We start from the raw sequence: 9,577 nt of genomic DNA, 5'->3' as shown, positions 1-9,577 counted from the left end.
CAGTGACTATTTCTTTTCCAAATGTGTGGCCGGAGAGAGGAAGGGGGGTGGAGAGAGAGAGAGACAGAGAGGGAGGGAGGGAGAGAGAGAGAGAGAGAGAGAGAGAGAGAGAGAGAGAGAGAGAGAGAGAGAGAGAGCGCTTGAAAACTGGCTTGGTGGCGAGACAGTACGCGCTGCGGGCCGCCACCCAAGTTCCCGAGCCCCAAGCCAGCACGACACNGAGCGAGCGAGAGCGCTTGAAAACTGGCTTGGTGGCGAGACAGTACGCGCTGCGGGCCGCCACCCAAGTTCCCGAGCCCCAAGCCAGCACGACACCGCAGTGAACCGTGGCTGCCCTCGCCACTACAGAACGCCTCGGGGGTTTATTTCCCCCGCTCGGGAGAAAGTGTCTGTCCAGGCATTTCTTCCAGCACGGGCTCTGATTGATGACTAGGCTGGTCCCACTTTTGAGCAGCAGGCCCCTTCCCTCACTCCTCCCGAGAGTGCCGAATGGAAGCGGACCCCGCTCCATCTCCCTTCAGGGACCAGCCACCTAGCTGGGCCAGTGCCCAGGCGCCGGGGCTCTTTGGGGGAGAAATCAGAACTCCGAGTCCGACCCCCACCCAGAGCTCCGGCTGCTGGAGTGTCACCCTCTCCCGTGGATTCCTTCAGGGGTCCCCTTCCTCTGCTTTCAGTGTACGCCGACTATTCAAGCGCATGTTTGAGGATGCTAGGAGGGCGGCCGCGCTGGAGTCTAAAGGTAAGCCGGCCAGATTGCTTTTCCCTTGTTGTCCTCTTTCCTTTCCCTCTTCGGGTTTCTTAATAAAACGGGCAAATCGTTACTATTCTCCCTCTCTCTTTTTACCCGTTTGGTTCCCTTCTCTAGTCTGCCTCTGCTCTCTTCCCCCTTCTTCTTTTGCCCTCCCGCATGACTGTGGACCCCGGGACCACTGCAAGTGTAGTAGGTGTTCGGCTTTGGGCTGCAGGCACAGGGCTGTGCAGGTTCTCAAAAGAGCAGCCGGCGGGAGCCGCGCTTGCTGACCGACTCGCGAGCCGCGCGCCCATTGGCTCCTGGCACGTCGGCGTCGCTCGCTCTCGCGGGCGCGGCCAATGGGGACGCGGGGCCGGACGCGCGGCCTCGGCTGCAGGGGCGCGGGCCCGACGCGGCGCGGGGAGCGGCGGCAGTGGCCGTGACGTCACGGGAGGGGGTCGGCGCCGCCCGCCAGCGGCCGGGTTACAAGCGAACGCGCCTGGCTGCGGCCGGAGTCGCTCGGCTCCGCGTCTCCGCCGCCTCCTCCGCCTGCGCCTGCTCCTTCTTTTCCTCCTCTTCCTCCTCCTCCTCCTCCTCCTAGCGTTGCTGCGAGCACTGCGGCGGTGTCTGCTCCACAACTTTCCAAGAAAGTTCAGAAACTCGGCTCTGGGGCGGCCGAGTCACGCGCCGCAGCCGCCTTGGGGAGCCGCCGGGGAGCGCCGAGGGTGCGCAGCCGCCTGGGCTTCGCGGTCACTGCACCTGCCACAGCCACTGCCGCCGCTGCCGCCTGGTGCCAGGCTGTGGGCAGACCCAGGCGGCGGCGGCAGAGGCAGGAGCGGAGGCGTGGGGGTCACCTCCCGCCGCCCGCGCCTTCGCCTTGGGTTCCCTGCGCTGCTACGGCCGCCCCACGTGCGCAGTCGTTCCTGGAGCGCAAGCTCCGTGCTTCCTCAACAATTTTTGTAACTTCCCCCCTGTGTTCCCTCTCCCCACCCCTGCTTTTTGCATAAGGAAAAAAAAAGTGTCGAAACTGTCCACCGATTGCTCCCCCCCCCCAATTATCCTTCCTTCCCTCTCCGCCCCACTTTTTTGTTTTAAGCGGCGACAACGTTGTTTAGTATTTATTTTGTTTTACGATCGATAGCTTCCTTGGCTTGGTCCGGGCGGCTGCTGAGCGGCGGAGTGGCGTGGACCTCATGTAGAAATGACAACAATGGAAGGGGCCAGCGGGTCGAGTTTTGGAATAGACACGATTTTGTCCAGTGCTAGTTCGGGCAGCCCCGGAATGATGAATGGAGATTTCCGCCCGCTTGGCGAGGCTAGGACCGCGGATTTTAGGAGTCAGGCCACTCCGTCTCCCTGTTCGGAGATTGATACCGTAGGAACGGCGCCTTCTTCTCCCATCTCGGTCACCATGGAGGCCCCAGAGCCGCATCTGGTAGCAGACAGGCCCCAGCATCACCACCACCTCCACCACAGCCAACAGCCGCCGCCGCCCGCTGCGGCCCCCACGCAAAGTTTGCAGCCTTCGCCCCAGCAGCCGCCGCAGCCGCCACCGCCGCAGCAGCCTCCCGCCCAGCAGCTGGGCTCCGCCGCCTCGGCCCCCAGGACTTCCACCTCTTCTTTTTTAATTAAGGACATCCTGGGCGACAGCAAACCTCTGGCGGCGTGTGCACCCTACAGCACCAGCGTCTCCTCTCCCCACCACACCCCGAAGCAGGAGAGCAACGCCGCACACGAGAGCTTCAGGCCAAAGCTGGAGCAGGAGGACAGCAAAACCAAACTCGACAAGCGGGAAGATTCCCAGAGCGACATCAAATGCCACGGTGAGTCGCGCCGCCTCGGCTCCTCAGCGGTCTAGCTTTTCCGGCTGGTTCTGTCTCCCCTTCAGTCTCCCGCGAATCTCTCATGGGGAGTTACTACCGGAGCTTCTCAGGCGATCGTGCCACAGTCAAAACCAGCAAGACGGAGGGAGGCCTGACCGGGCGATTTGGGGACTCGTCTGAAGTTCTGTTTATTGTTACATTTCTACCTCTCAACCCTCCCCGCCATCCACCTCCTTTCTTTGTTTTACTTAATTTTAATTTATTAGGAAGGGGGCAGCAGCGGAGGGGATCTAACGGGAAATACTTTCGTTGAAAAAGGGAAGGACTTGAGATTTTTTTTAGCCAAACCTTGGGAGTGGGAGTGGGAATGGGGGAGGTGGGAGAAAGAAACAGGATTAGCTAGCTTGGCGTTTTGAGGTGTGATCACAACGTGGTGTTTATTCTTTAATGCAAATTATTTCATCTTCTCCACCCCCCCCCAATCGAATTTTCTAAACACCATCACAGGAATGATCAGATTGAATGAAGGAAAAATTTACAAATTGATTAACAGAGAAACTTTATTTTTAATTAGGCCATGATTAATATAGGGCAGCCCACAAGGTAAAAATTTATAATCAGTTTTTCAGTATTTTTAAAACACCCTTCTTACCCCCGTGGCCCCAACTAAATACCTGCATTTTAGTAAGATTTTTTTGCTCCTTACAAGTAATTGGAATGTAACATTAATGAAAGTAAAATTTTTTGGTATTGAATTTATCTATTTTTGTCAAATCATAGGATGGCAATTGAAATTGCCCTTCAACTCCCTTTTTTCATTTTTTCCTGACAATTTCATAAGGGTTCTGGTCTTTATGGGAAAAGAGTTTTAATATACCAGGAGAGTTTTTTTTCCGTTACTGATAAGTTTATTATCATCATTATCGTCATCATCATCATCATTATTATTAATCTTCGCCATCTCTGGGAGAGATGTGTGCTGACTGTCTGGAAGGTAGGATATTAGCTCCTCATTTTACTATTACAGCATTAGCATAATAGTGCCCAAAACAGATGTACAGTCTGGTCTGGCGATTTTTTGTGCACCAACCTCCCCAGTGGGTCAATTAGAGAGATTATTGTTCTTCCTGCAGGGAAGATCAAGGAGCACAGCAAAAACGGGTACAAACAGAGAGGGATTGACATATCGATTTCCCAGCATTTCAGTAAAAATCCAAAGTTGACAAATAGAATCCGGAAATCTCCGGGCTGTCACCTGAATGGGCTCAGTGATTTTGAGCTCAGCTCGGTGTCTAGGTGACATATTCTTCCTGAAGCTTTAAAAGACCTGATGCAAGCAGTTGCAGAGAGCTTGATTCCATTTCCCAAGTGCACCTGAAAAAGGAAAACAAATGCCTATAACTTTTGAGTAAACAGAAAAAGTAAAATGAAAAAGGTGCCTCCTCCTCCTCCTCAAAAAAAAAAAAAGTAGAAAGACCCTTCGAAAACTACCAAATCAGAAAAAAATGAAGTCTTAGTGAAAACAATAAAGGAAAGAGACAGGTTCTCCTCCCAGTCAAGGAAACAATAACAAAAGGACCTTTTATTGTAAAGTGTTTTTTTAAAATTTTTAACTTTCAAAGGTGGAGAGATCAGATACCCTTTTAGAAGCCTTTTAGGAGCTCTGCACAAAGCTCCACGTTCCCCAGCCAGAAATTGGTCCTCTTCCTCCGTACTGGCTAAGGTCCAAGTATGTGTGAGGAGGGTGGCAGAGCATAGTCCTCCAAGACCAGTGGCCGGCTTGGGAATTTGCAAGTGTGTGCCAGGAGGCCACTCTACCCTTCCATATCCCAGGCTACTTGACTAAGCCGTGTCTGGGTTTCTATCATAGGAACAAAGGAGGAAGGAGACCGGGAGATTACGAGTAGCCGAGAGAGTCCCCCCGTGAGAGCCAAAAAGCCTCGCAAAGCCAGGACGGCTTTCTCCGACCACCAACTCAATCAACTGGAACGTAGCTTTGAGCGGCAGAAATACCTGAGTGTGCAGGACCGCATGGACCTGGCAGCTGCGCTCAACCTCACGGACACCCAGGTTAAGACCTGGTACCAGAACCGCAGGTAAGGGAAGGGAGTTTGTGTTGGGGAGCAAAGGTGTCTGGCCATCCAGGTCATGACCACAGCACCAGTCAGTCGTCTTCCCGCCTGGCTTCGGGAGTCTCTAGGGACTCGGAGGGCACAGAGTGGGCACTTGGGGGCTTTCAAGCTGGAGCAGGGATTATCCTCAAGGTGAGAACTGTCCTATGGGCACCTGGAGTTTAGAGAATTCTGCGTTTCTAAATGTCTTAACATGTACTCCTTTCCCTCTCAAACCTGAGTGGCTGGAATTCCCCCCACTTTACCCCCAAATCAATCAAGCCACACCTTCTCAAATTGAGACATTTGTGCAGCTGACACTCAGGCCTGTAGAGCCTGCACAGTACACCCTTTGGGCCTGCCCCAGGCTGGTTCCGAATGTTGATAGCTGGCCACACAGTCTTGCCATTTTGGTTCCCAGAAGAGCTGCTACACTGGCCCCGGCTAAATGTCCTTGCCTTGGCCTGTGAGGTGGCCAGGAGAGTTGTGGGGTAGGTAGCCGTAGGCAGGAGACCTGGCAGCTGGCCAGGAGTCCGGACTGGGGGTCTGTCCCCTGTACTGGCTGCCTCAGAGTCCGCCAGGAACCACTTCTTACCTTGAAAAGAAAGTAGGAAAGAGGCTGGCAGTTCGCAGGCCCCTGAACTGTAGGGTGAACCTGGGCGACCTGAGGCTGAGGTTACGCTTGCTGGTTGTCTCCCTTGTCTCAATTTTCTCTCCCCTCCTTTTCTCTCATTTGTGTTCTAATCGTTCCTAAGTGCGGTTGGAAATGCCCATCCAGTTGTCATCTTTACCATAATTTTCTGTCTCATTACATACGGTTTCAGCCACCCTAATTCTGTCGGAAAACATTAGTGTCATTTGTAGCCAATTTAAAATGGGCGACATGTTTATTAATTTGGCTGGAGCTGCTGGGTATGGACAGCCCACCAGCCCTGAGTTCCTTCATGAGGCCTTTGAGCGGAGGGCTGCTCGCCTCTTCTTCCTAGCAGGGGTGCAGTTGGGGAGGGAGGAGACAGAGAAAAGCTGATCACAGATTTTAATTGTTATTCTCTCCCAGAGGAGAAAATATCTTGAAATGCATTTTTCCCCTCCCGGAATGGCCCCGAGGTACTGTCCCCTTGGGAGAGCCCTCCCTCAAACGAATTCCGTTTCAAAACCTGGTTGCTTTTCTTGCCCTAAACCCCCTGCCTGCTGTAAGGTCCTGTCAGGCTGATGAGAGAGATGTGTCTCCACAGCCCCGGGGACCGACGGGGGCCAGGGTCCAAGGCCCAGGAGTCTCTGTGTCCCTTTGTTTACCGTTTCTTCTCACTCAGCCTGGAGGATAGGGGGAGGGGCAGAGAGCAGACACTCTGGGATTGTTGGGGAGCCACTTACTCGGGAAGGGAATTAGAGGAGGAGGGAAAAGACGGCCTATAGAAAGAGTGGTCTCAGTTGGCCTTCAGGAAAGTTTTAGGAAGTAGTTAAACTATAAGGGAGGCAACAGCAGAGCAGAGGGTCAGGAAAAGGCAGCAAAGCTTGTAGAATTTCATTTCGGAATATCTCAGACACTGAAGGTGTAATTTACGAAATTGACTTAATTTCTGTCATTCTGTGAGCAAGAGGGTGGGTTGGGGACCAGAATGTAGTTCATTCCTGGTTCTCAGAGCTCTCTCAGTCCCCTTGTCCCCTTGGAAGAGGAGGCGGGAAAGGGCGAGAGAAGGGGCCTTGGTGTCCGGATCATGCCCTCAGCTATGGGGTGCTGCACGCCCGCTTTTTTTCAGGACTAAGTGGAAGCGGCAGACCGCCGTGGGCCTAGAGCTGCTGGCTGAAGCGGGGAACTACTCGGCACTGCAGAGGATGTTTCCGTCGCCTTATTTCTACCACCCGAGCCTGTTGGGCAGCATGGACAGCACTACCGCAGCGGCGGCTGCAGCCGCCATGTACAGCAGCATGTACCGGACTCCTCCCGCACCCCATCCCCAGCTGCAGCGGCCCCTGGTGCCCCGGGTGCTTATCCATGGCCTGGGGCCCGGGGGACAGCCGGCCATCAATCCCTTGTCCAACCCCATTCCGGGCACCCCGCATCCCCGGTGAAGAACAACAGCGCTGCAGTCCCTCCCCTGTCCTCTCCCCCACCCGAACCTCTGCCCCTCCTCTCCCCTTATCGGGCCTACAGGCCTCCCTTGAAGCTGACCGAGAAGCGGAGAAGTAAGAGGAAGACGCTCACCAGTGGGCGGGGGCCCCTAAAGAGGAGCCAGCCCTCTGTTCTCCATCTCCCCACCCCCAGAGACAGGGCTGGAAAGCTCCCCCACAGCAGTGTGACTGGCGAAAACGCTGACCCCACACAAAGTGCGACCAGTAAGTGAAAACATCAACAAAAACAAAACCTGAAGTTCTTTTTAAAAATGACTTTAGGAACAAGCAGGAGGGAGGGAGGGGGGAGGGGTAAGGAGGGAAGAAAGAAGGGCACGGAGAGGAAACCGCCCAGGCCGAGAATTGTAGATGGACGGACAGCCTCAAGTTCCGAGGCAGAGGGCGTTGCTGTGGACATTCCGTCTGCCCCAGAGAAAAGAGGAGGGTAACTGAGAACTTTGCACTGATTTCTCATGACCTTTTTTCTTTTGGAAAAGTGGCATGCTCCATAATATGAAAAAAAATGTACATTTGAAAGACTGAGTGATAAGTGATATATCATATTTATTATATGTTGTCCAAAAAGAGTCACTTATATACGTTAGTAAAACATGAGTTTTCTTTTTCATGTCTTTTTGATTCAGTAAAATAAATGCTTAGACAAAAATATAGATTTTTTTGTGATTGAAAATTACAAAAATAAAGTTTATCTTTTTTTAACAAGCGATGAGATCCAAGGGAGCTGATTTCACTAAAGCAGAATGTACTGTGATGAGATGCCAGACTTGGTTTAGAAAAAAGTCCCTCTCGGAATATTAGGAATTTATAAAATCTGTTAAGACGTTGGGTTGACTTGTATAAAAACAGCTCCATTTTTTTTCATGCTGGTCTCTTCCAAGCCATTATTTGATATGTGTGGATTTCTTTCGTCGTTAAGTGGATGATTTCCGAGCAGCCCGTGAGGCTGCGGGAGAAAGGCTGTGCTTGTAGGCTGTTGGTGGTGCTGGCTAAGTGAGCGGCCAACTTCACCTGCTGTCCTGGCCTGCCTGGCAGCCCCAGCTGAACTGGGTCTGTCCATCCCTCCTCCTTCTTCTAGGGCTCCTTCCAGGGCCGCGAGGGTCCCGGAGCGCTGGGCTGGCGGGCGACGCTCCGCGGGCCTCGCAGCTGTTCGGCAGCCCGCGGCCCCGCGCCCGGGCGGCTGGACAGCCTGCAAGCGGGAGACTGCAGGGCGCGCAATTAGGGCGCCCTGGGGACTCCGAGAGGTCGGGCTAACAAGCCCTTGTCTGGGCTTTGATCCTTGTCTTCTCATTCCCCGGAGGGCATCCAGGCATCCAGCCCCCTGCCCGCCGCTGAGCCTCCTGTCCTAGGGAGTTGGCTGTGCTGGGATGCCTGGAGCGGGCATGCAACTCTGGCCAAGACAGGCGTGCCAAGCTTTTCATCCGAATCTCTGGATGGGTTGGGACCACAAAATGAAAGGACCTGCCCTGAGGGTGGAGGAGGCCCGATGCCTGCTCTAAGAGTGTGTGAATGGGTGTGTAAATAGTCGTAGCACCTCAGCCAGGGGCCGATTTCTGCTCGGGCATACCCCCCCTTCCCATCCCTCTCCCCCACACACACTCAGGACTATCTGTGGGAACAACGGAATGGGGGTGGGGTGTAGTTCTGAGGTTGCCTCCCACCTTCTCCAGCCCCTAGGTCACTTCCTGAGGAGGCAGAGAGTCAGGTCCTCCATCTGGGTAGCCTCATATCTCTGCCCTCACCCCTGCCCTAATACAGTGTCAGAGGCATAAGACACAGTGGAAACATATCCAGTCCCGTCCTCCAACTTTCTCTGATGTTTGAACCTTAGTAGAGTTAAAAATACTTTTTAAAATGTGGAATGCGATGGGAGTGCGCATTGGGGAGGAGTGGGAAAGAAGGGAAGAAAGAAGTGAAATCCAGGAGGAAATTTGCCTGGGGCGCCTTGCTCAGAACTTTGCTAATTAGGGAGTGGCTTGCAGATTTTTATCCAGTTTATCAATTTGCTTTAAAAATGGTCTTGGCCTTCTTTGAGTCTCACAAAAGTGTCTGGACTGGCTTTTCTTTTCTTCCCACTCAAGCTGGGGGCAAACTCAGGCAGCTGGGCTGGGCTGGAAATTGAGTGCCACTGTGTCTAGTGGGAATGCTTAATGCCAGGGCACTCAGCAGACTGTCCTTGTTCCATCTTAGCTGCTGTTGGGTTTCATAGTCAAGTTTAAATAGTTCAAAAGTGGTCTGCCTGTGCCTAAAAAGGTACTTCCCAAGGCTTGGGAGTACTACAGCTTTTGCCTGCACTGGCCCCAGGGTTGGTCAGCTTCAGCACGAGTGAGACCTGGGAAGTCACTGGAGTTCACACATCCCCAGTTTCCTACAAAGAATGACCTCAGGATCAGTTGGGAAAAACACATAAACAAACCTACAAATACAAACAAGGCCATAGCACCCATCTGTTACCAACAGCTCTCCAGCAGCTCACCAGCCACTGTGCTGAGGAGGCTGCCTGCTGCCCCTTCACTCTCAAGGCTGAACTTGGACTCTACAGATGGACAATGCAGGGGGAGGCACCATGTCTACAGCATCACAGTTTCTTAATTAACCTCATTCCACTGCTGCTAGCAATTACTCTATATCTACCAGAGTCCTCCCAAATTTGCTTTTCTTCATGTTTTCTCCCCTTTCCAAACCATGCTGCTAAAAGTGTCAGTTTTCCATCTAAATTTGTTTTGATTACTTCCTGTTGCAGCCACGTTGGCAATTGGATGTGGGGAGGCCGGCTGTTGTTC

General features: G+C 53.1%; 1 protein-coding gene across 2 annotated transcripts; it reads left to right on the top strand.

The window, feature by feature from the left end:
- Window positions 1–261: 261 nt before the first annotated feature.
- BARHL2 (BarH like homeobox 2) lies at window positions 262–7,658 on the top strand. Of its 2 annotated transcripts, XM_019661772.1 has the most exons (4): window positions 262–739; window positions 1,872–2,553; window positions 4,424–4,649; window positions 6,425–7,658. In XM_019661772.1, exons 2-4 carry the CDS (start codon window positions 1,932–1,934, stop codon window positions 6,735–6,737), a joined length of 1,161 nt encoding a protein of 386 aa, XP_019517317.1. In that variant the 5' UTR covers window positions 262–739; window positions 1,872–1,931; the 3' UTR covers window positions 6,738–7,658. The 2 variants fall into 2 exon arrangements, with proteins under 2 accessions (XP_019517317.1, XP_019517315.1); XM_019661770.1 differs by lacking the exon at window positions 262–739 and having other exon boundaries at window positions 1,783–2,553.
- The last annotated feature ends 1,919 nt before the right edge of the window (window positions 7,659–9,577 follow it).

The sequence above is a fragment of the Hipposideros armiger genome, unplaced genomic scaffold, assembly GCF_001890085.2.
Source record: "Hipposideros armiger isolate ML-2016 unplaced genomic scaffold, ASM189008v1 scaffold_361, whole genome shotgun sequence".
In the NCBI taxonomy this organism is placed as follows: domain Eukaryota; kingdom Metazoa; phylum Chordata; class Mammalia; order Chiroptera; family Hipposideridae; genus Hipposideros; species Hipposideros armiger.
This window is presented reverse-complemented; position numbering and strand designations above follow the sequence as displayed.

Coding starts and splice junctions, on each gene's coding strand:
- BARHL2 (XM_019661772.1), top strand. CDS start 1,932: ATGACAACAATGGAAGGGGCCAGCGGGTCGAGTTTTGGAATAGACACG. Junction 2,554..4,423: donor GAGCGACATCAAATGCCACG/GTGAGTCGCGCC, acceptor TTTCTATCATAG/GAACAAAGGAGGAAGGAGAC. Junction 4,650..6,424: donor ACCTGGTACCAGAACCGCAG/GTAAGGGAAGGG, acceptor GCTTTTTTTCAG/GACTAAGTGGAAGCGGCAGA.